Source organism: Ochlerotatus camptorhynchus, unplaced genomic scaffold (genome assembly GCF_037179485.1).
Source record: "Ochlerotatus camptorhynchus isolate MF236.1 unplaced genomic scaffold, CSIRO-AGI_Acam_v1.1 ptg000209l, whole genome shotgun sequence".
NCBI classification, from domain to species: Eukaryota; Metazoa; Arthropoda; class Insecta; order Diptera; family Culicidae; genus Ochlerotatus; species Ochlerotatus camptorhynchus.
Genome location: NW_027040699.1, coordinates 1,990,277 through 2,018,024, shown reverse-complemented (window position 1 = coordinate 2,018,024; position 27,748 = coordinate 1,990,277). Strand labels below are relative to the sequence as shown.

Sequence of the window (27,748 nt, the reverse complement as noted above, 5' to 3'; positions counted from 1 at the left end):
TGATGAATTTCTAAAAGGTAGAAGTTAATAGGTTGACAATTTAATAAAAATAAAATTTATTAAACAATCCTATATGAAAAGGCACTATAGATTCATTCAAATACTCTCATTCTGATAAACAAAAATCATATTGATTCTTGAATGTTGTTATTCAAAAACCAAACATTGTTCTTTCAAACCAACATATTATTTTTTAGCATCTAACACACCAACCACTTTGCTCGATGAATGCCGTTCATTGACTGTTTTTTCGGACATTCCCAACCCAAAACGAAAAAAGGAACCTGAATGAAATCAAAATGGGAATGAAACCAGAGCGAAAGGGAGCGACTGTACGGGAGAGGATTTTGAAGAAGAGAAAGTGGGAATGCTTTTTGGTATCTATTCGCTTTACTGTGCATCGGTATGTATGAATGCAAAGCGTAGTGTGGGGGTATTGAATGGTATACAAAGTACCGCACATAAGGGAGTGGTGAAATTGAATTCATACTGCTGCTGTCGTTCGCTAGAAAAAAGGAACGATCAGATGCCCTGGCGACAACCCTGAGTCAAATCCGGGAGGTCCAAAGTAAAAATGTTATACAATATTGGCCTATGAAAGCTGCTACCCTGAGCAACTCCAGCTCTGACAGGTAGTCGAACAGATTTTCAAATATTTTTAAAATAATTTTGAACTAATTTCATTATATAGAGTGGAAAAATAAACTTTTTTGACAAGCAAACCTTAAAGCCAAACACATGCATTGTCTATGTCAAGAAGAGCAACACGAGTTGAGCAGATTTCAGATATGTTTGTACGAATTAAATTAGTAACTCTCAAGAGTTGATAAGTACTTGAATGGCGAAATCCAAACTGCTCATCTGCAATTGAGTTCGTATTGATGTGAAGCATCATTCTATTAAAAATTATCTGTTAAAAAAGATTACTGATTGAAGAAAGCAAACTTATTGGATGGTAGCTGGAAGCTTCAGCTGGATTTTATCCTGCTTTAAAATTGGAACAACTATTGCATTTTTCATTTATAAGGAAAGACAAGATACTCTCCGAGCCTCTCGCGACCATCTTGCTAAAAGATATGATAATGCAGATTTCAAAAATTTGCAAAAACTATACCTCTATTTCTCAATCAAAGGTTTTATTATGTTTTTCGATGATTTTACGAAGGATCAAAACTCTAGGGCTACTCGATAGAAGGATTATATTAAATATTAAAATTAAACATATATAGATATATGGAAGTGGTTCAAATAGGTATAAATTTCGACTTTTTATCCCTCACAGTAAAACTCAACTTAATTAAAACTACTTCATTCGAAAGATATAAGCGTTTTAAAATGTCTTTCCTATACCTTACAGTGCAACATTTTAAAATTTGCATCATCAAACCTTTTTTCTAGAAGGCCGGTTTTAGAGTCCTATAGGGTTGGTGGATGCATAATTGTTCCATGTGTATATTAATCTTCATAGCACATGGGACAATTGTGCGTTCACCATTCTTGTCCACCTGAACAACTTGATCGAAGACAGCCGCCTTCTACCTAGGCGAAACCGGGATGCCGAGTTCGTTTAGTAATTTATTTTGTTGATGTTGATTTCAAAATTTTGCACGCATTTTAAGATTGGCTAACCCCGTAGAAAGTATAGTAATTATCATCACTTTCACAGTTCATCTATTATCCACGGGAGCTAACTTTGATGCGCCAATTAAAGTTTAAAAAGTCTAACATAAATAGTCAAATGCCTAATAAAACTCTGAACCCATTTAGCACACAACCGACGTCAAGGCGTTACGTTCCTATTAACCCTCAAAAACCGTCTTCTCCGCTCTGTCACACACCACCCACTGACTTGTCAAGAACAGCTGCTGTGTATAATATTTCATTACCCATACCAAAGCAAAGCGGGATCTCACGAGCCCACAGTTTTGTACTCCATAATCACAACAAATAAGCAGCAGGCTGACAGCCTCTTCCTTTTCTACCCGTTCCAGTATTTTGAAATCTGTCAAAGTGGATCCATTTGGTGTTTCAGACATGATCAAATTCCTGGTAAGTTACGTGAATTGTAATTATTAATATTTAATTTGGTGCGATTGGGCCTTAGAAATTTTCTATTAATTCGAGACTTCACTAGAACCAGTCGGCGAAAGGGATTGTGTTATATAAGCAAGAAGTGCGCGAAATAGTTATTTTTAACCCGCGAGCGTCTTGAAACAAAAATCGTTCACTTTCGCATCGACTTAAAATGTTCGACCGCTAATCAAGTGGGATTATTTTTTACTCTTATTGATGATGATTCCTTTTTCTAATTACGACCGATTTCAGCTGACCTTTGGCGCCGGTGTATATACTGGTATATACATCACGCAAAATTTCGAGGTACGTACTAATTGAACATCACATGAACACATCAAAACAAGCAACAAAGTATTCTCCGTCTTCACAGGTTCCTCGGGTGGACGAACCAGCGAAATTATGGGATAAAACCTCCGAGAAAGTGAAAGACTTTTTGGACCAGCACAAAAAGCCCTAGAGACTTTCTTACGAGTGGAAGGGATCATAACTACGATATTTTTATAAACGATTAAATTATAATAACTTGTTTACGTTAGAACAAAATGCTAATGCTTTTAGAGAGTCCTGCTGCGGCTAGGGATTGTTCTTTCATTTTACCTCATTAAATGCTACAAATTATCGTTTAACATCAAACTATGCCTTGTTTTCGTCCATTATCTTGATTTCCCACTTGTTATTATTTTGAGATGAATTATAAATTATTATCTTAAAAAAAGAAGTTAAATGAACATTTACAGTAGTGACATACCACCTCCGGAGTACTCCAGCCGAGCTTGCGGATCCGCAAAGGCCAACCAATCCGAGGCATGCGTCGGCAGCAATCCCATGCTATGACACTTGTACAAAGCCAAGCCAATGTTAACCAGATTTCCCAAAAAGTAGACAAACTTCTGGCCGGTCGCTTGAACTCCTTCAATTACCTTGAATGTTGCTCCAGTCGACAGCATCGCCTTAATCGGTCTTATGAACATCATCACCACCATCATGATAGGAAAGATACTGATGGAACTTCCGGACATGTACATAATCAGCAGGTTCATGGGGAACTGTTTGATCGGGCCCAGCGCAATGTCCCATGACTTTTTCAGGATCAAATGGCTTTGGTCGTTGTCTCGAGCCACCTCACTGTGAACCTGACCAGCCGAGGGATTAAATCCCGGTGGAGATGCAAAGTCAGCACTGCCGCGGGATCTGTTTTTGGAGAACGATAAGGATAAGCAGAGCGTAGAAGAGGAAAAATATGAAATACCTTACCTAGTGTTAAAGTCCAGCTGCCACTTAAACTTTTTGCTGGCCACTTTGGTAGACATTGTTGATAAAAGTTCAAACTGAACACCGAATGAAACAGTAATTTAGTATATTTTATCAAAAACTAAGCGATCAACTTAATTTTGATTGAAAATCTCAAAATCACACGATACTTTGCAAATGTAGACTCTGTCAGTGCCACTGTCATCTCTTTTGACAGATTAGCGTTACGGTTCGCATATAGGGTGGTACTGAAGTACAAAATACTTTTAGGCTGTGAACCATTTGCCGAGATAAATTTAACTCTTTTTTTTTTCCTTTGGTTTGTTTTTTCCGTCGATCTTGTTTTCCGTGCTGAGCACCAATGCTACCGACGTGCCAGGAAGGCAGCTCCCACACCTGGACCCTATAGTCGCTATATTCATTTCAATATATTATAGACCAACAATTGAAAAAGGTACTATCAACTTTTATAAACAAAACGTTGATTATTCTTGAATCGGCAATCGAAGGTAAATTACCAGCATCATCGGTTAGGGGAAACTTTCCACAACCAAAAGATCGCGTTAGTTTGTGTAGGCGAGCCTTGAGTCACGAGAAAACGGTTTCCGAAATTTTGTTCGCAATAGCTGATGTGCTCTTTTCTTTTGTTGGTCGTGATTTGCTCGATTGGTTCCGCTATTTGACAGCTCAATTGGTTCCCGAGATTCTATCCGCCAGACTATGAATATAGCGACTATACTGGACCCTACCTATCGACCCATCAACTCATGAACCGGGGACCAACGGCTTTACTTCCCATCCGAAGGAAGACGTGATCAGAGATGTTATGCCTCAGAACATCCCGGCGGCGCCGACTGGTATTGAACCCAGGCCTGCTGGGGTGAGAGGTAGTCACGCTTACCACTACACCACCGGTGCCGTTATAAATTTAACTCGTGCACGGATAGAAATCCCCTTATACCTTTTGGCAAATTTCCATTGCTGATTATTCATAAAATGTATAATCAACTAATAAGCAGACGCCTTGCAAAAAGTTAATAAAGATCATGTGTCAAATGAAATGTATAAATGGTCACACATACCGTTTATGCATTCTTATAGGACGTATGTGGTTTGTCTTATGGAATGTATAAGGCTGATGTTTTGGCAAAAATATATAAGTGAAACACATGAATAAAGTAATTAATTTTCGTTTCGTGTGGTTAAAAGTGACATTTCGAAAGTTATTTTCAATGTTCGAAAATCCCCGTGCTGTCGATCGACCGGTTTTCTACCCACGGTTGTCAAAATTTAACTTCTTGTCTGTCAGAAATAACCATGCTCGGATAGCAGGGTTCATCGATAACTTTCCATCTGTCAAATTTTAACAAAAAGTTAAAAAAAATTCGCCCAATGGTTCAGAGCCATTCCCCAGAAAAGTATGCCATGTATTAGATTGACTATTTTTGTTTATTATAGTCACTCCTGGAATATTTTTTCGCGTATATTAAACGAAGAGAAAAACTTCTTAATGGATCAAGGGCTTTTCCCTTCTTTGAAAATATAAGAAAAGGAAATAATTAATTCTTTTGATATACGATAAAGAAGGGAATATTCCCTTCGTTTAATATATAAAAGAGAACATAATTAATTCGTTAAATATATGATAGAGAAGGGGATATTTTCTTTCTTTGAAAATATAACAAAATGAAATAATTAATTCTTTGGGTATACGACAAAGATGGGAATATTCCCTTCTTTTAATATATAAAAGAGAACATAATTAATTCGTTAAATATACGATAAAGAAGGGAATATTCCCTTCTTTTAATATATAAGGTATATATATATAATCAATAGTTTTTCTCAAGGGATTCGGGGTAATGCCAATTTGGGATAATAACACCGACGAAATAATAACTTGTGGAATAATGTTATAAATTTGTAATCGGTAGTTCAACGTTCCATGCACAGATTTTTTAATCCATCACGAGAAATTCTTCAACTCAGGTCGAAAAATTATTCCATAAGGTCTAAAGGCCCACGCACATTAGATCCGGATCGGACGCGTTGCGGCAAAGTGACAGCTAAATCTATTGTCTAACTGTCAAATTTACGTCAACGCAACGCAAACGGATCTAATGTGGGTGGCCCTTTTAACAGTTTCCCACTGGTTGAATTGGATTGCATAATAGACCCTTTGACTTTTTAAATGATGAACGAAGTGCTCGAAAACTTGAAGGTTGTCATTTTATAAAGAGCTAAAAAATTGTTTGGAATTGATAAATAAGTACATAGTTCCCTAAAAGTATCATCAGTGTATTATCAAAACAAAAAAAAAGAAAAGTGAAAATTACTAATTTCATCATCTTTTCTGGGGAATGCTTTTCTGAGGAATGGTACATTCTGGGGAATGCTTTTCTGGGGAATGGTACATTCTGGGGAATGTTTTTCTGGGGAATGTTTTTCTGGGGAATGTTTTTCTGGGGAATGTTTTTCTGGGGAATGTTTTTCTGGGGAATGTTTTTCTGGGGAATGGAATTCTGGGGAATGGTTTTCTGGGGAATGTTATAGAATCATATTTGACTACACAGCAAAAAAAAATGTAATATCGATCAACGTAATTCAAGCTGATGTATGAAATAATGATGTAATAGCAAAAAGCAGATACAATATTACATCAATGGATGTAATTTTGTTCGCAAAATCGATGTACATCGTACAATGTGATATTACACAATCGATGGATTGACCTGGTTGCATCAGTTTCGATGTAATATTCAACAACTTTTTTTGCTGTGTAGTTATCCATAAATTTTTATTTCGACAGAATGTTATAATGGCAATATTCCATGATTTTTGCGAATTAAGGACTCCTTTCGGCAAATATTCGAGACCTGATTCGAGAACATTTCTAAAATGGATTGTAGCTGCAACCAAAATGATAAATATGAGGATAAATACAGTTAAATCATCGAATTATAATTTGTATACACTTACTTCAAGGTTCTTGATGAATTATTCTATTATTATCACTATTCTGCTTAACAACGTAATTTTAACTGTAGTAAACAATACCGTGGGAATGTGAAAAATTGCTGGTTGCTGGTGACGAGGCTGGTGATTGCTGGTTGTTCAGTAAAATCAACCGGTGATCACTCGTGTTTATTTCAGTTACCATGTGGACGTAATTTGTGTTGAGCCCCGGTTTCTTTCAAATTGTATCATTTTTTATGTACGGTCCATATATTTGAAATGACGTTTCACATTTCTCTAGTGATGGCGGATTTTCATTCGAATTATTGATTAATCGATTAACGAACCAAAAAGTAAAATATTTGTAATCGGTTATATCTAAAGAGCCTAAATTTATAAAAAGGCGACATGTCAAAATTGGAACAATCGATTGTCCGTCAAAGTCATAGGAAAAGTCATTCCAATCGAGCAGAAGCCCTGTCAAATCGATAAGATGTCGTCCAGGATGTCGTCTCTTTATAAATTCAGGCTCTTTAGCTATATCATGCCGATATAAGCATTAACTTCTCCAGAGGATCATCACCGATCCTTTCAAACTTGTGATGCACTCTCATTGGTGGAAAATGGCAGCCCGAAAAAAAAATTACAGTGAAATTTTCAGTGGAAACAATGCTCTAACATTAATATTTATTGTCGACAATAAAAATGATTGTTATAATGTTGTACTCTTCCGAAAACGGCAAAACTGCTACCTAGTTGTACAATGAATGTACATAATAAAATGTTGTTACAATGATTTTTATCGTATTTTTCATTTATTTTATTGTTAACATGATTCGATCATGAACAATAATGAACAACTCTATTACAATAAAAATTGTTGTTACATTAAATATTGGTGTATTTTCATTGTGGGTTACTTCACGAACAATAAAAATAAATCTGATTGAAGCATGCAGACTATGAGAGGGTCAGCAACACTGCCAATGTAATTAAGATAGGCGCTGCTCGTATGGCTCTGGCTTTGACAGTTCGTTTGGTTCAAAACCAGGCAGTCCGCGTCCGCTCATATCTTATCCTAGACCCTCTCTAAAGCTTAATGGAGACCTTTTCCGTGCAGTAAATAATCATACAATAATAATAAAAAATTCCACCACTTGAAGATGTCAGGAAGGAACTCTCAGGTGGAAGCATATTTCATGGGCGATTCTCTCCAGTCGAATGCATTAACTTATCAACGACGCTCAACCACCAAGGAGACGTGACCTAGGGATATCGAGCGCAGGGGAGTTGGCCTGCATTTCTCACAAGTTCCGGATCGAATCTCGATCCATAACCAGTAAAAAAGGACCACCCGTAACAGACATACCACCCCCTTCCCTTCCCGGGGCAATGTTTTATTTTTTCGATTTATTTTTAAAGTCGATAAAGTAGATCTGTCAAGCCAACACATACACTCTAAAGTACACTGTTATTTTTTTTAATCAATAAATTCACCAACCAACAGTAAAATAACAATAATATATAATGTTATTGAAAAAAAAATATATGGGAAAATCACGAAAATTTCATTGTTAAGATACTTAACAACCCCCCTTTTTTATTGTAAATTTTCCATTTACCATGAAATTTATTGTTTTGTACAACATAAATCAAGGTAAATTTATTGTAGACGTAACAATATAAATCATTGTTAAGACAATAATTTTCGTCTTATTGTTACATTGTTTTTTAATGTATTTTTGTTGTTATTTTTTTTCGGGAGCACAGCGAACAAAAAAAATCGATTGGTTGTTAATCGAGTAATTAAAAAATGGGACACCTCTGATTTTGGTGTGTTTGTTTTGATAAAAATGAGCGCAAAATTTCATCTCTACCGAGGGGGCAGCAAAATCACAAAATTACCTTGAATACGGGGGGTATTCATTGGATGAAAGGGACCGTGAAAGAGGACACTAAAATAGAAAGTTTTTCTTCCGACAGTTTCATCTTAGTATTCAGGTATTCATCTTTGGTAAAATGTGTTTTTGCTGGAAGCAACCAGCAATCCATTTAACTGGAAATTAAATCAATTCTAGATAGAGCTGGAATTAGGGCGTAACAGATTTTGTAAACAATAACTTCTCTCGATGATTTCTAGAAAGCCAAGGCTCGCCCACACAGCAAAAAATGTAATATCGATAAATGTAATTCAAGCTGATGTATGAATAATGATGTAATAGCAAAAAGCAGATACAATATTACATCAATGGATGTAATTTTGTTCACAAAATCGATGTACATCGTACAACGTTATATTACACAACCGATGGATTGACCTGGTTGCAGCAGTTTGGATGTAATATTCACAAACTTTTTTTTCTGTGCGCTCAAATCAACGTGACCATCGGGACTTCCCCTTCCCGTTGGTTATATTGGTTGGCGTGGGGGTGACTTGGGTTTCGAGAAATCATCGAGAGAAGTCATTAGGCCGTATGAATAAAAAGAGTTTACTTTACTTTCCCTTGCTTTTCTTACGGAAAAAGTAAAGTAAACGCTTTTATTCATATGACCTATTGTTTACACAAGCTGTTACGCCCTAATTCCAGCTCTATCAAGAATTATTGGTGTGCAGGAACAACTGAAATTCGTGCTAGTTGGTTAAAAAAATACCATTAGCCCAGAATGCCGACGCTTAGCCCTAATCAAACCAACGCTGTCAACACGGTCACTGTCAAAAATCGATTTTCGCTGCCAACCGCACGAGAGCAAAACAAAAATCTTTCACTCTCATTCGAAAGGAGGATCATCGCATAATATTTCGCGAGAAGTTTTTGTCGCTTTATCGCAAAAACTGGTCAAATTTTTCGTTCGTCCTCATCCGTCGTCCGTCGGTGTGTTCCGGGATCTGTGCAGCAGGAATTTCCAGTGATCTGCAATCGCGTACGTGTGTGCTGATGCGTTGAATTAGTGTCGTGCGTGCAGAATATTCCGGTCCGGGTTCCCGTTCGCCACAGCCACAGCAGTTTGAACTCGTCATCATCATCATCATAGCTTTGCCAGCGTAGTTTCAATTTTCACCCTCTTCTCCATATCAGTAGCACCAGCAGCCGCAGCAGCAGCATAAGAAGAAATGGTAAGTGAGTGAGAGCACAGCTAGCCCGATCGATTTCTGACCCCCTTCCGAGTTTATCACAGCTTCTAGGGGAACGGTAGAGGGTGGGGTTTTTCTCATGGAAATCCTTGTTTATTTGATTTGTTCTAACTTTTAAACATGGATGGTGTTTGTACTTTTTTTTTCTTCTCTTTTAACAGTCTTTCAGCGAGAGATTAGCCGGGTTGATGGCCCGTCCCGGCCAGGATAACGTTCCTCGAGATGACGTACCCTGGCATCTGAAGTACGGCGGACGTGCCGTGGGAATTGTGGGAGGATTCTGTAAGTGTGTATAAATACCTACAACAAAGCTCATAAATGTCCATCTTCGATCGCGTGTTCCGACAGGGTTGGTAGGGGTAGAGAAGTGGCTGGTTGATAAATTTGATTAGGGTATCGTCGAAATTGGGGCTCCGCGGTAGACGTGTACTAACAGTACCTAATACTGTTGGTTGTTGTTGTAGTTGGATGTTGGCGTTTGCATATGGACGTGTGTAGTATGTGGCACAATATGAGCATACGGAAAAAGGAAGACCCACTGGCAAACACGACGAGAGAATGGAAAGGGAATTACCGTGATTAGTTGTGATTGGACCGGTGGCAATTTTAGCGATTTGAAAGTGTGCGCGAGTAAGGAGACCAATGTTGAGTGCTGATTATAGTGGTGATAATTTACAAATTGGCAAATTAAGGGCTCCGAGGTGTTAGTTTATAAATCCGACCAAGGGGAAGAAAGTTATGGGAGTGAGATTATTGAACGCTATGTGGTAAGCAACAATTTCTGGTCCATGGTGGAGGGGGGGGCGTAAAAGCAATCGTGTTTATCGTCCTGCTCAGTTCCGACTTTTTTTTTACTCTAATGGCAAGGACGAAAGGATTATGTAACGACGATACGCAATGGGTGGATGATAAAAGGGACAAATGTATGTTCAATGTTTAAAAAGGGGAGTACCTATATATCGATTTTGACGAAGTATGTTCGATTTTCGTTCCCATCTTCACTGCCAAGCACTTACTACTGGCTTTCCATCACACGAAAAAGTGATAGGTAATCTGTAGCTAGTGGAATTCGAAGAAATAAAAAAAAAATATGGTCAACCTAGCACATTGCTAATTCCAATTAATACCTCGAGAGAAGAAACATTGAGATTCGCTAATGATTCCGCTGATGTGACGTTTCTAGACTGCTACTCTTTTCTTGTGTACTTTCTTGATAAGATAAGAAAGACACGGACGCACGACAAACAGATAGATCTTGGCCTTAGCGAATGATAGTCGTGTATTATTTCTGGTGAATCATCACGTCAAATTAATTAAATGATGTCTTTAAATTCGCATACAATAGTTAGTTATATAAAGTTATAAACTTACGCCGATTTATGTTTAGTTTCTACTTGAAATAATACGATGAGTCCTTCATTTTTGTAACCTATCAAAGGAGATATAGATAAGTTTACATATTGATTTAACAAATTGATTATTCAAATTATCTATGCAAAACTTGGATTCCTATTTCGTGTAGTTAATATGGGAATTAAGATTTTTATTAAGAACCACAGTCGGCTGTACGGCATTTCGCGGAAGACCATTATCCGTGGAATGAACTATTTTGGGGAGAACCATTCAGCGGAGCTCCATTCTGGGCGTCCGTCTCGTGGGATTTCTTTTGTAAGGAATGCTTAAATCTGATTTAAATAATTTCTTTAAACATGAAGTTCTGTCGCTATTCTACGTAAGGATCAAATCGGGATAATGAACCTCGCGTGAAAGTATAATTTAGTGACGGCCCAAGTGCTTTTTTGTAGTTTGATGTCTCCGATGATGTTTGAAATATCGTCGGACGCAGTGGTTTAAGCTGGTGTAATGGGCAGCGTCGTCGGGTTTGAATGGTTATAAATCAGAAGTAGTTTGTTGTGATTTAAAGGGTTTTGTGGCTTTACAGCGACCGGTTTTGCTTACTGAGCAGAACACAATGCATTTAATATGAGGCCTTTTCACTTTCAAGATTCGTTAGTCGCTTTATTTCTCAACATGAATACATCACTTTAATTCAGCGTATCGTTTACCTAAAGGTTAAGTTTTCTTTATTAGGGAGGCTTTCAGCCTGGGGCTGGTTCGCCTCCGTTGTTTGCCAAAAATCCTCGATTTTCACAACCAGAGTAGTGAATTGAAAAACGTCGATAACTTCTGTATGATTTTATAGGAAATGCTTGAGAACAATCAAATAAAATCCTGTAAAGTTTTGAGCGAATTTACAAAGACAAATTATGAACGCAGAATCAAATTCAAGATCCAAACAAAATCCTGCTGTCGTAGTAATGACTCATTTAACCTAATGATCTCTTCGGGTCAATCGCGTTTGGTTTTATGCTTAACACCAATCTTGGGTCATCTTTTTGTCAGTGTGCCGATTGTGCCGGTCATAGAGCAATTATTGTTTGTAAAATACCCATCACGGCAACGCGGTATTTCTGACACTTTGAATGTTTTGGTTTCAAATAGCAAGGATAAATCGGATTGAGGATAACGCGGGAAGTGGCGGGTGTGCGAAATTTCGGAGTTTTGTGTTTATAGGGTAATAAATGTCTTGTGTTTTAGTGTTTTATAATGGCAGCCCAGAACCCTAGCTTTTCGTGATGTGAAATGCGTCGGTCTATCAGCGGCCGGAGAGTTGGAACCGGTGGGGTTCATTGTTGGAGACCGACTATAGAGGATGATGAATAGACTGCTTTAGTTTGTTTTGTGTGATTTGCAGCATTATTTAAATTAAGAGTGCTAATGGGGTCTGCTTAACTGCCTCTTTCTCTTGAGCCCACTCTAGAACCTACATTTCGTATTTAGATCTATAAGTGAACTGCTGGTCTGAGTTTCTTTGGTATATTCAATTAGAGGACGTCCCTGAATGTACATTCAAACTGCACGTAATGTTGTCTCCAACTTCAATGACAGTTGTCTTAGTTAGTTAGTTTAAATGATCTTTATTTTAGTTTAACTTGGACGATTACCATATAAATTTTTACTAAGTGATTTAATTGCTTTCTTCATCTTTAGGTATGGGCAAAATTCAAAATTTGTTTTACAGAATTAGTCCTAGACTTAGTACACGGTCGACCACCTTGGTGGGATTGGTTTGTTTTGTTTTTAGAATTTGAAGAGAAACTACTTAATACTACTATTTACAGCTTAAAACTAACCTACTCTACTATATACACTTAACCTACTATGTACAAATTGCTTATTAAAGCATGTTCAGAAAGATTGCATTTTTGAATAAATTTAGTTGTCATATCATCAATTTTGGAATCTACTTTGGGAATTTCTGCCTCTTGATGGAGGTCTGCTATTCTTGTGTCGAATGGACGATCTAGGATCATCCTCAACACTCTATTCTGTGCAACCTGGATTTTGTTCCTGTGGGTCTGAGCGCACGATTCCCACACCGGGGCGGCATAGAAGATCGCGGGGGCTATGATCTGTTTGTAAACAGCCAGTTTGTTTTGCCTTGAGAGGCGGGATCTGCGGCAAATGAGCGGATACAAACACCTAACCAAGGCGGAGCACTTAACTAGGGTTTTCTCTATGTGCGAGCGGAACAGGAGCTTCTCATCGAACAACATCCCGAGATAAGTAACATCAGTGGACCACTCGACCCTTGTACCATCCATTATTACGGTACAGGAGGGAGACGGTTTAAGTTTTGGTGATTGTCTGTGAAGGAACATGATCGCTTGGGTTTTCGAGGCGTTGATTTTGATTTTCCACGTGGTGGCATAATCAGTAAAGGTGTCAAGGCATCGTTGGAGCTTGTTCGTAATTTCACGAGGCATCCTACCCTTGACGGCTATCGCGGTGTCATCTGCAAACAGAAAGAACACGCAACCGTCTCCTAGAGGAGGATGTCCGACGTGTAGATGCTGTAAAGCAGTGGTCCCAGCAGACTCCCTTGCGGAACACCTGCTGGGATCGGAAATTGTCCCGAAAGGGAACTATTCAACGACACCCTGAACGACCTTTGCTGGAGATAGTTACGGGTGATTTTCACAAGGTATGGTGGAAAGTTGGAGTTACAAAGCTTGTATATAAGTCCGTCGTGCCAGACATTGTCAAACGCCTTTTCGACGTCTAACAAGGCCATGGCTGTGGACTTGGATACAGCTTTGTTACTTCGGATGTTATTCATCACCCGCACTAGCTGATGATTGGTGGAATGCCCCTTGCGGAACCCGAACTGTTCCGGAAGAAGAATGTCATGTTCCTCCACAAACTTGTTTAGTCGGCTGAGGATCAATTTTTCGAACAGCTTGCTCAGCGCTGAGAGCAGGCTAATCGGTCTGTAGCTTGACGGTAGTGAAGGGTCTTTCCCAGGTTTGCGGATCGGGATGATTTTTGCCACCTTCCAGATGCTTGGAAAGTAGTGCAGCTCCAAGCATCTGTTGAGGATGGCAGCCAGCAGCGAGTGCACCCTCGCGCTGAGATTTTTCAACTCTAGGTTGAATATTCCGTCAAACCCGGGAGCCTTCATGTTCGTACTGTGTTTCAGCGCTGAGCAAATTTGTTCCTCTGTAATCCGTTCTTCTGGAGGGACGGCACAAGGGGAGGCATCTAACGTCTGGACGCACTGCACAACCTGGTTCTCGAGTGGACTTGGGATTGTAGAGCCAAGCAAATGCGACTGGGCAATGTGCTCCCCAATTGCATTGGCCTTCTCTTCGTTGGTGATAAGCCGTTCGTCATTGACTCTAAGTGGTGGAATGGGCTTGGGGTGAGACTTCAGCACCTTGGCAACCTTCCAGAATGGTCTGGAACGGTCGTCCAGGTTCTGAACGAGCCGCCCGAAACTCTCGTTCCGGATTGAGACCATTCTGGAAGCGATCTGCCGATTCAGATCGACCATTTCGTATTTACGTTGCAGATCCCCAGTCCGCTGAAACTGGCGTCTACGAACATTTCTGAGCCGAATCAGGAGTTTGGTGTGGGAATCAATTGCTTGAAACTTACCCCTCACAGGAACTCGTCGAACGCACTCTTCGTCAGCCACGGATATGGCTTGATGGAGACCCTCCAGGGCCCGGTCGATGTCCTCCACTGTGTCGAGCGGTGGGTTGTCGTCGATGTGGCGGTCGACCACGCGTCGAAACTGGACCCAGTTGACTCGATGGTAGTCCTTCCGCTGGCACGGTGCAGGGGCCACGTTGTAGCCCAGCTCGGTCAGCACCGGTTGGTGGTCCGAACTCAGGTCGTTGACGGCAACCGGCTTGGCTAATCTGGTGTTTGCCAAGAACAGGTCCAGCGTCGAAGGGTTGCCCGTCGGTGATGTGAAGGTTGGTTCGTCCGGAAACCAGACGGAATAGAGACCATGCTGGGAATGGTCGAATAGCAGGCGGCCGTTCTGGTTCTGCTGGTAGTTCCGCCAGGCCTCGTGCCGGGCGTTCAGGTCCCCTCCGATTACAAAGCGGGCATTGGTGTGGGTTATGATGGCAAGGTCGTTCTTGAACTGCTGTGCTGTACCATTGCTAACGGTACATTGCCGGGGGCAGTAGACAACGATGAACCGGACGTTTCCGGTCGATGTTTCCACCTCAACGCCGACGGCCTCGATGATGGAAGTGCGGTAGTGGGGTAGGGTGCAGTACTTGATGCCTTTCTTGATGATGACCGCGACACCGCCCCCCCCTGGAGCTGGTGCGATCAAGCCGGACAATGCTGTGGTCGGGCAGCCAGAAGCTGTCACCGGTCTTGAGGTGGGTCTCGGTGAGAAGGCCCACGTCGATGTCGTGCTTGCGGAGGAAGTCTGCAAGCTCAATGTTTTTCGCCCCTACGGAGCGAGCGTTCCAGTTGGCGATCTTTATGGGTTCACGGTCCATAATTAGCGACGAAGGAGATGATAGCTTGGAGCTGTTGTGTTCTTGTTGCGCAGGTGCGCTTGATGATGATGGCCTGGGCCAACAGTGTGACGATCTCATCCGTTGACAGCGGAGAATCGTCTGTAGCTTCACCAGTTGTACCGGCCAATCCCGGAGCAGGGGGATCCGTCGATGGCCCGGAGGCTTGACCGGGTACTGCAGCGGCAGCCAACTGTTGGTTGAGCGGGAGCGGCGGCAACACTGGAATTGGCCGTGATTGGACCGGTGATAACGGAGGAAAGTTCTGCGCGTTGTTTTCTGGAACCTTCTTGCGACCGAGCTGGCTGTTGAACGAGGCCTTCTTCCGGATCTCGGCGTATTCGGCCCGCTTCGGACAGGCCTTACTCGTGGCCTTGTGGGCGGCACCGCAGTTGGCGCATGTGGGAATGGCTTCCTCGATGCTGTCGCAGTTGTCGATCTTGTGGTTTTTGCCGCATTTGATGCAGCGGCTGGCCATGCGGCAATTCCTGGTGCCGTGCCCGAACAATAGGCAGTTCGAGCACTGAGTGACGCCACGGTGGGTGGGTTTATACCGCTCCCACTTCACTACGATGTGGAACAGTGTGCGTGTCGCCTGGAGATCCTTCACGGTTGTGGAGTTCTTCTCCAGATGGACCAGGTAGAGCTGGTCACGATACTTGATGGCCTTGCTGCGGGTCATCTTGTGGACTTCGACCGGCTTGAGGCCGTTCGCCTTAATCTCGTCCATTAAGGTGGTGGTGTCCATGTCGTGGAGCCCGCGCAGCACCACTTTCAGCGGCTTGGTGGCCTCGATGTCGTGGGAGAAGTACTCCAGCTTCATTCTGTCCAAGAGGGCCTGAACTGCGTTGAAGTGTTTTTCGGCCGGGACCATCAGTTTGTAGCCTTCCGTGCACCGTTGAATGGTGCAGCGAAGGCCCTGCTTAATGTAGAAATCCAGCTGCTCCCATAGCCCGGGAGGGAAGCCCTTCACATAGAAGGGTGGCAACTTAACTTTTTTCGGCACCGTCTCAGGGTCCGACTGCGGCTGGGCTCCGTTCTGCAGGGTGGAGAACGGATTGTTGCTCAGCAGCTTTTTTGCTGCTGATACGGTGGCGCTGCTGTCTTCAGGTCTGGGTCGTTTAGTTCCGGGAGGCCCCGGCTGCGGGTCCGCAACGCCTGTCGGGATGGGGAATGGGGTTTTCTTCTGCTTCTTCTGAGCTGGCTCGGTGGTCGCGCCGTCTCCTGGGAGAGTCTGTTTTCCCGGTAAACCGGCACTCGCGTTACCGCGCGATTTCTTACCCATGGCTGGGTCAGCGAGAGCGTCACTACACAACGCGGAGCTAATTCGACTTGCGAACGAACGAACGAAACTTAGAGAGAATTCAAATCGACTGAACTGCTCAACAGTCTGGCAGCGAATGATCTCTGAATGACAGTTGTCCATCAGTATTCCCATTTTATTTTCTACAATCCAATGCCTACGAGATTCCCTCCCCTTGGCTTGTTTTTGCACCTTGCTGTTGGTGGGCGGGCTTAATTTCATGCTTTATAGTGGAGTGTTGGAGACGGTAGGTTTATGGCTGGCGTTGCTGGCTCATGCCACGATAGAATTGCGCCATGGGCAGGCAATGGGGATTACTAAGCTTCCCCTCTCTGATGAACCACTGCATGAGAAAACCAAAGATCTAACCAGCAGTGATAGTATCACACTTGTTACTCCTTTGTTTGTGAGCCGCGTCGTAGTACGCTTACGTATAGGCACTGACGTTGGGTCCGATACTGGCGGGTTATGCCGCAAATCACTCTTATTTATTTTTTACGCAGATAGATTTATTTGGGTTTGCAAGGGAATTATACTATTGAAATATTTCAGAAAGTGCCCAACACTGCTCCTTCTACTTGCGTGACAAGCTTTCTTTGTTGTTTTCATTGAGGTATTACTCAGATTGTTCCCACCATTTTTTTTACATGGTATTGTAACTAATCTTATATGTGCTTCATTTTGATTTGGGATAAGTGTTTGAACTATGGCTATGAATTTCCACTGTGGCGTCATTGGCGTAGCTAGAAAATTTAACTGGAGGGGCCGAAGGGGGACCTGCTGCACTTTTTTAATTTTGCAAAACTACGGGTTATTAAAAACTCACTCAAATTGCGTCCAAGGCAACTTATTTTTGGGTACATTTTTTTTCTGTGCCCAATAATATGACTTTGAGGCTTACTATTATTTTAATGGTGAAACAATAAATTTAATTATATTTATTCCATAACAACGATTGGGACCTCAATTGGGAGAGCCTTAAACGCTTACTGCAATGAAGTCCTACGTCGGTGATTTCTATATGGGGGTACACTTTGTGAAAACTGAAAATGGAACATGTAACGAAATTATGAAAGATTTTGAACGTTAATAACTCAGCTGCTCCTGGACCAAATTCAATAATTTTATCACCAATTGATCAGAAATATTTCTATTTCTATCGATAGCAATTTTGTTGATTTTCAACAAGAATTTATTTAAAAAATGGGGAATGTCAAGAATTGTTAAAAAGCGTCGAAATAACTAACGAATCCACTAATTACGTACATGCATATGCTGCAGATGCACAATTCTTAACATTGTTAATGTTAAAATAAAAATAGTTTTGTGATCCAAAACCCATATGTTTTCAAGATTTTGTAACTAATACAAAAGGATATTCGAAAAGAAAGAAATTTATACATATTAGGTATGTGCAGAAATTGAAATTTCTGCCCAGAATTTAGCTACTGGAGTGCAAATTTGTGACAATATAGGTAAAACACCAAGGCCCGGTCTTCCCTATGTACTAATATGGCCATAAAATCAAGATTCATCATTCAAGATTCCATCTGATTCCATTTGCTGGAAAACTTTTGAATACTTCCTGATCAACCTACAACCTACCAAATATCCAGTGAACTTTACTAATATCTTGGACTATATGGAGATCTTTCGAATATTTCCTGATGTCTAGGAAGGATTTCTAAAAGAATACCCTGTAACTTATGCAACGTTTCCTGAACATCTACAAAACTTAGGTTTTACAAAATTTCCTTAACTTCTACGAAGTTCCCTGAATTTATTCCAAATTCCATATTTTTTTTTTTTTTTCATTTCATTAAATTCTACAAAGATCTCTGAACGTCTCTTCACTTCTGGAAAGACACCTAAGACATCTACAAATATCCTTAAACACCTAGAAAGTTCCTTGAATTTAGCGAAGTTCCCAAAACCTCCAAGAAGTTCATGGAGCTTTTTTGGAGTAAGATCTCTGAAAAACTGCAACGAAGTTCCCTAAACAGAGGCAAAGATCCCTGAATTTTTTGAAGTTTATTGAACTATTTTGAGATCTTTTAAAAAATTCCCTGAACTTTTTCAAAATTCCTCACACTGATATGAAGTTTTACGCAGCTCCTCAAAATGCTATGAGATTCGAAACAACTATTCCAAGTCCATGAGGCTAAAAAAAACTGAAATTATGTAGAGGTTCCCGATCAATAATGAGCTTCCCTAAAATAAAATAATGTTTCTTTAACTACTACGAAGCTCCTCAAATTTAAATGAATTCTACGCAGTTTTCAGAAATTGCCGAAGTTCCTTTTTTCTACGAATTTTTCTGAAGGTCTATGAATTTCCCAGAATATCTACCAAGTTTACTTATATTTCTACGATCTTCCTAAAACTTCTATTTGAAGTTTTACGAAGTTTCCACAAGTTAAAGAAAAATTCCTGGGCTCATGGCCCATTTGTAGAGTCTGAAGACGTCTTATTGCGATCGATTTGATATAATATAATTTTTCAAAATTGTTTTTTCTAGTCCAGAACATAACAAAAGTAATCAACACAAAGGACTTTAAAAAATCTTTGTTGGTGGTCCAATTTTATTAACTGACATAACCCCAAGGCTGCAAAATGCGTGTCGATGCTTGTTGACATGGCTGGTTCTCAGCAATGCAATGACCAATCGTTATGATTCAGCCACCAATCGAAAGATATGGCTATCTAATTTTTTTTTAATAGATAGAAACCCAATTGGACCTGTAGTTGGCCAGCCGGAATGGAAAAACCCGAAAAAGTCCCGAGCTAAATGCGTGTCAATTTATGTTGACATGACTTGTTCTCGGCAATTTGGCTACCACATCTTAAAATTGAGCCTCTACATTTTTTTTTCCTTTGGTTTGTTTTTTCCGTCGATCTTGTTTTCCGTGCTGAGCACCAATGCTACCGACGTGCCAGGAAGGCAGCTCCCACACCTGGACCCTACCTATCGACCCATCAACTCATGAACCGGGGACCAACGGCTTTACTTCCCATCCGAAGGAAGGCGTGATCAGAGATGTTATGCCTCAAGAACATCCCGGCGGCGCCGACTGGGATTGAACCCAGGCCTGCTGGGGTGAGAGGTAATCACGCTTACCACTACACCACCGGCGCCGTTGAGCCTCTACATGTAAGGTATGACTATCTACTTCCAAACGGAACAGACAAGGAACCGATTGGAGTTGTGGGTGGCCAATCGGAACGATAAAACCCGTGAGAGGTGGCTCTGTGGAAATTCGGATTTACCGGGAAAATGGTCAATTCCTGAAAGAAGACCTAGACCCCTCGGTGACAGAATCGATATGGTGAAAGCATATTTCATCTATGCTCATGATTGTATGCAATTTAGAAAAACTCGCGAATCTCTAGGACTACTTTTAAGAATTGACCATTTTCCTGGTGAATCTGGATACCCAGAAGGGCATATAATGGCCACCGGGGGGCCAAATCAATATGTCACTGAGATATATATTCTCAACTAAGGGTTCTTCACATTTTCTAAAAAAGCACGGATCTCCAGGTCTACTTTCAAGAATTGACTATTTTCCCGGTTATTCCGGATATTCAGAGGCCCTATTCTGGCCACTCGGTAGCAGAATCGATATGTTGATGTCGTATTTCTTTTATGCTAATGATTATGTGCAATTTAAAAAAAAATCGCGGATCTCAAGGTCTACTCTCTGGAATTGACTAATTTCCCGGTGATTCCGGATATCCAGAGAACCGTTTTCTAGCCACTGACTTGGTTGCAAAATAGATTTGGTGATGTTATATTTCCTCTATGCTCATAATTGTTTGCAATTTAGGAAAAAATCGCGGATCTCTAGGTCTTCTTTCAGGAATTGACCATTTTTCCGGTGAATCTGAATTTCCACAGAGCCACCTTTCACGGGTTTCATCGTTCGGATTGGCCACCCACAACTCCAATCGATTTCTTGTCTGTTCCGTTTGAAAGTAGATAGTCATACCTTTCATGTAGTGGCTCAATTTTAAGATGTGGTAACCAAATTGCCGAGAACCAGTCATGTCAACATGAATCGACACGCATTTTGCTCGGGACTTTTCCGGGTTTTTTTTTCCGTTCCGGCTGGCCAACTACAGGTCCAATTGGGTTTCTATCTATTCAAAATAAAATTAGATAGTCATATCTTTTGATTCGTGGCTGAATAATAACCATGGGTCATCGCATTGCTGAGGACCAGCCACGCATTTTGCAGCCTTGGTACTTTGAGGAAGTTTCGATGGCTTGGGATTATGTCAGTTAATCACTGTTAAATAGTAGCATTGAACTTAACAAGCTTGACAAAATACCGGTGAGTTAAAAACAAACACCAAAAATTCTGGAGGGGGCCTGGTCCCCCTGGCACCCCCAATTAGTTACGCCAATGGACGTGCTTCTATTGTGACATACTCATACGTATTTTTGTGGTGCGACATAGTGGAAGCGTGTGAGCATAGTTGGAGCATATACCCTATATAATTTAAAAATCAGCTAGGAAACTAACTTCAAAGTGAAGCATTTCAGTCACTTGAAGGTGTCACTTGGGTCGAACTAAGATATAATAAATAGGTATAGGTCAAAATCAAAAGTACTTGAAACACGTTTAATTTAGATTACAAGCACAAGTGCAGGTACTTAATAAAGCATGGGTTATGATTGCTTAGGTGAATTAGAGATTTCAATTATTTATTAAATTAGGCTAATGAGATATCATAATCATCAAACGAACTTAAATAAGAAAATTGAGAAAGTCTAAGTAAGGTAGATTAACAAAAGAACTAGGATGCGGAGGGTCCGCTTAGGAAGGCAACTAACCTTTAAAGTTCCTATTTAGTCTTGAACTTCAATAAGAAAACGCAAGCAAACCAATAGCATTTAGCAAATTAACAAGAAGAGGAATAGTTTAGGAAATAAGTAAAATCAGAGGTATTTGACGATTAATAACTTTTTTTATCTTTATTTAAGAGATTTTTAGCCATAGGCTAGTTCATCTCTTACAATTAATAACTTTAAATTTTTTGTAGGTATTGTTTCCCCCTGAGTTTATTGTACTCGATTCCTATATTATTCTCTCAATACGCGATTTCAATAGATTTCTGATATATGCGGTTAAAGCATCTGAGTTAACTTATTTCTTAGTGTTCAAGTACTTACATTTGTAAACAGCAGTCAATGTTAATCTATGAGCTAAACCCTACGTGACTGTAAAATCGATCTTTCCTTATGTGGTATTGATGCATGTTTAACTTTTCGCGGCTGTCGGAATCAACGCGCCTACGTCTACGGAGCTTACGCAGAAGTGATACGCAATTGGGAAGAGCTTGTCAAACGCTTTTGAGCTTATGTTGTATAGAATTTGTTCGGTACGGTCGCGAAATCTTGAAATAATTGATACGTTCTTTAAATTAACTAATTTGATACAAAGCTCCGTAGTAAATAAGTAGAATATCTACGGAGGAAACCAAAATTAATCACCTTGCCAACATAGGCTATCACATTTATTTTGGTGGCACTCTTTAAATGATAATAAGCCTTTTTCTCGCTATGGTTGTCTCGCACGGCTTTCGGAATTCGCGCGGTTTTCATAACTTACATAATTTAGATATTTCGTTCAAAACGGATTTACTTATTCAATCGGTTTACTACACGGATGTATGTACGCGCACACGTCACAGCATTTTTTCTATAACTATCTTGAAACAATACACACGGTATCCAGTGTTCAAGTCACCGACAAACCGTCATGAATGATCATACAAAGTATTATCAAATTTCTGATCAAAGCACAAAACTGACATCTGCCGTCGTGTTCGCGAAAAATGTGTATCCTAGCCACGAACACACATACTAAATGTATGAGTTGGTTCGTGTCTAATCTATTCCGGGCAAATTATTTTTATCTAGAATTTCTATGGTTTTGACAGATGGGATCGCTGCACATTTGAATCCTCCGTTATGGATTCTCGATCAAGAGTTAAGTTTTAGTTTCATGTCGGTTTGTCGGTGTTCAAGCTGCCAACATAGGCTAGTCCTTCTGCTGTATTGTCAAAGATAGAAGCAAAATATATTCAAATGGGTCAAGTCTTGAAAACTAAGCTGTCACGCAGCTCCAGCTTGAAACCAAATAAAAAAAAATAAAAAAATAAACAATCTAATGCCTACGAAATTGTGCCGAAGGTGTGCTGAAGGTATGCCGAAGGTGTGCCGATGGATGTGCCCAAGCTGTGCCGAATCTAATTTCGGCACAATGTGCTGAGTGACTTACCCCTTGGGAAATTTCCAAAATTCCTGGAAATGTCTAATCGAGATTTGCTGCAATGATATCATCAAAGAAGAATACTAAGATGAAACAGTCGAAAGAAAAACTTTCGATTTTAGTGTCCTCTTTCACGGTCCCTTTCATCCAATGAATACCCCTCGTATGCAAGGTTATTTTGTGGTTGTGCTGCCCCCGTCGGTAGAGATGAAATTTTGCGCTCTTTTTTATCAAAACAATCACACCAAAATCATTTTTGAATTACTCGATTAACCACTAATCGATTATTTTTTGTTCGCTGTGCTGTGATTTTTCCACCAATGAGAGTGCAGCACATGTTTGAAACGATGGGTGACGATCCTCTGGAGAAGTTAATGCTTGTATTGGCATGGCATGAGTGCGGACCGGTTGGTATCACAGACAAACAGACATAACACATTGACTATTTCTCACTGTAAAACATTGTCGCTAAAACATTACCGCCATCTGTTGAGCACACTGTGGTGGGCAGTACAGCGTAACAGATGGTGGTAGTATGTAAACGTCAAACGCAAGGGAATTGACTATGCGCGCCACAGGTGGCGATACAACCAACTACGATACTTTTAAATTGACCGTTAAATGCTTGTTCGATGAACAGCTTGCGAGTGTTATGTCTGTTTGTCTGTGATGGTATTGTCTATTGTTAATTTTGAGATTACCAGTTTTTAGTTCACACACTGAGCACTATCTGTTGGGTTCTGTGTGTTATTACAGCTTAACGGAGTTGCAATTGCGGGCGGTCAATTATGCTAATATTATATTAAAGCTACAAATGGCTACAAATGGTGAGTCGACAAACTGGAAGGAGTGTTGTCCCAACAGCTCTGGTCCTCACAAGTTCCTACCTCACGCTTCCACGGGTCAGCCGATGACAAAGACCGCCAGCAAAAGATGCTGGTAGCGTAGCCTGGGCAATGTCACCACGATAAAAACATGGATCCGGATCGTGGTGATAGCAAAGTGAGGAGGTGCGACCCTCGAGCGTCTGTTCACCATGGAGGTGCGGCTCAAACAGCGTCTGTCTCGGAGCGAGCGGCTGAATAAGAAATGCTGTATCACGTCAGCTACACCTAAGGTGGCAGCCCCACCAACATGATGTAGGTATCGCGACCCCGGTAAGGTAGTATACTGAAACCCCCAACATTACTCAGAAAAACGAAGAAAGAGAAAACAACGAACGGAATTTTCGGCAACCGACCCGGCAACGAAATAAGGACAATGAATGGAAACTCGGTACTTGGAATGTCAGAACCTTAAATGAACCTGGACGAGCGGGCCTTTTGGCTCGTGAACTGCAAAAAGTGAATGTGAGCGTAGCTGCTATTCAGGAAGTACGGTGGCCTAGATCCGGAGAACGTGAATTCCGGGCGGTGGATCCCATCGCCAACACTTCCTTCAAGTATAATATCTATCACAGCGGTGGCGATAGGGCAGAACATGGAGTAGGGTTCATAGTGATCGGGAAGCAGATGAAGCGTGTTATGCGGTGGAGACCGGTAAGCGACCGCATCTGTGTATTAAGGATTCGGGGCAAATTCTTCAACTACAGCCTGATCAACATCTATGCGCCAACCAACGATAAATCCGATGACGTGAAGGACGCGTTTTATGACAGTCTCGATAAAACTTATGATGAGTGCCCAAAACACGACGTGAAGATTGTAATCGGAGATGCAAATGCGCAGGTCGGGAGGGAAGATTTTTTTCGTCCAATCATTGTTACAGAGAGCCTACATACAGTAACCAATGATAACGGCCTGAAACTGATAAACTTTGCCGCTGCTAGAGGTATGGCCATCAGTAGCACCTACTTTGCACGCAAGAATATCCGAAAGCACACCTGGAGACACCCAAATGGCGAAACTTGCACCCAGATCGATCACATGTTGGTGGATGGCCGGCACTTCTCAGATGTCATTGATGTAAGGACTTTTAGGGGGCCTAACATTGACTCAGATCATTATCTTGTTGTCTGCAAAATTCGGGCGCGTCTATCGACCGTTACGAATTCAACGAACCGGAGATCGATGCGTTTCAATATCCATCGCTTGTCAGTAGAAGGTGTTGCTGCAGAGTACCGCCAGAAGCTTGATGAGCGGATTAGCGAAATCAACGTGAACGAGGACCTCAACAATCTGTGGAACACAATCCACGGAGCGGTGAACACAACAGCACAAGAAGTGATAGGTACAGCTCAAAGACGACCACGTAATGGCTGGTTTGATGAGGAGTGCCAGAGATTGACGGATGAGAAGAACGTTGCCAGAAGCCGGATGTTAGTGTCTGGTACCCGGCTGAACAGAGAGCGGTACAAGGTAGCAAGGGCAGCTGAGAAACGAACCCACCGCAGAAAGAAAAGGCAATACGAAGAACGCGTGATTGCTGAGGCGCAAGAAAGTATGGAACAGAACGATATGCGAAGGTTCTACGCGACTGTCAATGGTGTGCGGAGTAAAACAGCGCCATCTCCCGCCATGTGCAATGACCTTGAGGGGAATTTGCTGACAGATAAAACAATGGTGGCTGCCAGGTGGAAAGAACATTTTGAGACATTGTTGAATGGAGAGAGTGAGGGAGTATCGAGGAACAGAGTAAACATCGCAGACGACGATCAAGCTGTGGAGCCTCCAACGCTAGACGAGGTTAAAAAGGCAATACGTGAGCTGAAAAACAATAAGGCTGCTGGGAAGGACGAGCTCCCGGCCGAACTTTTCAAACACGGAAGTGAGCAGCTGCATCAAGCAATCTACCGTATTCTAACGAAGATATGGGAGGACGAAGAACTGCCTGCTAGCTGGTTGGATGGCCTCATTTGCCCATTATTCAAAAAAGGGCACAGACTCGAATGCGCCAATTATCGAGGAATAACTCTTCTGAATTCGGCGTACAAAATACTGTCACGCGTTCTGTTTAACAGATTGAGACCGCTTGAGGAGTCCTTCGTCGGTGAATACCAGGCTGGTTTTCGTGAGGGCCGATCAACGACGGATCAAATGTTTACCCTGCGTCAAATCCTTGATAAATTCCGGGAGTACAACTTGCAGACTCACCATCTGTTTATTGATTTCAAAGCAGCATACGATTCAGTGAAGAGAAATGAGCTTTGGCAGATTATGCTAGAACATGGTTTTCCGGCGAAACTAATTAGACTGATTCGCGCAACGCTAGATGGATCGAAATCAAGTGTAAGGGTTGCAGATGAGATTTCGACCTCGTTCGTGACCTTAGATGGATTGAAGCAGGGTGATGCACTTTCAAACTTACTGTTCAACATTGCTCTTGAAGGAGCGATTAGGAGAGCTGGTGTGCAGAGGAACGGTACCATCATCACACGATCGTACATGCTCCTTGCCTTTGCGGACGACATCGATATCATCGGAATTGACCGTAGAGCAGTGGAAGAGGCGTTTGTGCCTTTTAAGAGGGAGACGGCGAGGATTGGGCTCACGATAAGTTCTACCAAAACGAAGTACATGGTAGCCGGTAGACAGCGTGGGAGCAATAGTAGTGTTGGTAGTGTAGTGTTGTTAGATGGTGAACAATTTGAGGTAGTGGAAGAATTTGTGTATCTTGGAACACTAGTGACATGCGAAAATGATGTTACCCGCGAGGTGAAGAGACGTATTGCAGCTGCAAACAGGGCCTTTTACGGATTACGTAGCCAGCTGAAGTCCCGTAGCCTGCAAACGAAAACGAAATTCGCTCTGTATAAGACGCTGATACTTCCGGTAGCCCTCTACGGCCACGAATCGTGGACGTTAAAAGAGTCTGACCGGAGAGCATTTGGTGTCTTCGAGCGTAAGGTGCTGCGAACAATACTCGGCGGTAAACAGGAGAATGGCATCTGGCGGCGTCGCATGAATCACGAGTTGTACCAAGTGTATAACGGTACGGATATAGTGAAGCTTATAAAACACGGCAGACTACGGTGGGCTGGGCATGTAGTGCGGATGCCGGAAGAACGACAAGCAAATATTATATTCAGCAGAAAACCCGGTAGAGGTCGTCGACTCCGGGGTAGACCTCGGACACGTTGGCTATTTGCAGTTGAGGAGGACATCAGGTCGCTAAACGTTCATGGCGACTGGAAGCGATTGGCTCAGGACCGAGTCCAATGGAGAAGAGTACTTCGTCCGGCGTTGAATCAACCTGGCGATTCGTAGCCCATCAAGTATCAAGTAAGTATATTAAAGCATATTAGTCCCATCTGCAAAAACAGTAAGCAAAGCCGTTGAAAATGTATTTCTCCATAGTCTCTTACGGATGGAACAACCTAGTTTCGATATTTTATGAAAAAAGCATTTAATTTTTAGTACACAGTGTAAAATGCTGGTGTATACAATCGATTCAAATGGATAATTCATTTCTGACAAAAATCGATATGCTGCTGTTTCGTTTTCGTTTTCAAGCACAGAAAGGGGAGCCATTGAACTTTCTTTTTCTATTTTGTTTTTATCGTACCGTAAATTAATTCACCGATCAAAATGTAAGGAGCGATTTTATTGTGTATGGAATTAGGTTGATTCCAAATACGTGGAATTTTAAGATATTTTAATTTGTGCAACTAAGGTTGAACTTTTTCCCCACCTTACTATTATAGAATTTAATATAGATTGCATAGAACATGGGACAGTTATGCGTATAACGGCAGTATACTCACTTTAAAAAAAAACTGCATTCTCGCACTGAAAAAAAATCAAAATGTAAAATGCTTTTGTGATGTGATGTGCACATAAGTAGGGGCTGTTCATAAATTACGAAGGCAGTATTGAAAGGTTTTAAGCCAAGGCTGACTGGTCTATACAAGCGATTCCCGATCGATTAGAAG

General features: G+C 41.4%; 3 protein-coding genes across 4 annotated transcripts in view; 2 read left to right on the top strand and 1 right to left on the bottom strand.

Moving 5' to 3' along the window:
- Nucleotides 1–1,921: 1,921 nt before the first annotated feature.
- LOC135703084 (uncharacterized) lies at nt 1,922–2,702 on the top strand. The gene is made up of 3 exons (XM_065224194.1): nt 1,922–2,049; nt 2,326–2,379; nt 2,447–2,702. Exons 1-3 carry the CDS (start codon nt 2,035–2,037, stop codon nt 2,531–2,533), a joined length of 156 nt encoding a protein of 51 aa, XP_065080266.1. The 5' UTR covers nt 1,922–2,034; the 3' UTR covers nt 2,534–2,702.
- Nucleotides 2,703–2,785: 83 nt separating this feature from the next.
- Nucleotides 2,786–3,480, bottom strand: EMC4 (ER membrane protein complex subunit 4). The gene is made up of 2 exons (XM_065224193.1): nt 3,331–3,480; nt 2,786–3,267 (listed from the first exon to the last, which is right to left on the bottom strand). Exons 1-2 carry the CDS (start codon nt 3,384–3,386, stop codon nt 2,808–2,810), a joined length of 516 nt encoding a protein of 171 aa, XP_065080265.1. The 5' UTR covers nt 3,387–3,480; the 3' UTR covers nt 2,786–2,807.
- Nucleotides 3,481–9,022: 5,542 nt separating this feature from the next.
- The window catches only part of fwe (Calcium channel fwe), a 39,610-nt gene continuing 20,884 nt past the window's right edge, over nt 9,023–27,748 (top strand). The window contains exons 1-2 of one of the 2 annotated variants that reach the window (XM_065224309.1): nt 9,023–9,397; nt 9,577–9,697. In XM_065224309.1, coding sequence (XP_065080381.1) covers nt 9,395–9,397; nt 9,577–9,697 — 124 coding nt within the window. In that variant the 5' untranslated portion in view covers nt 9,023–9,394. The remainder of the gene's footprint in view (nt 9,398–9,576; nt 9,698–27,748) is intronic. The other variant, XM_065224308.1, reaches the window with a different exon arrangement.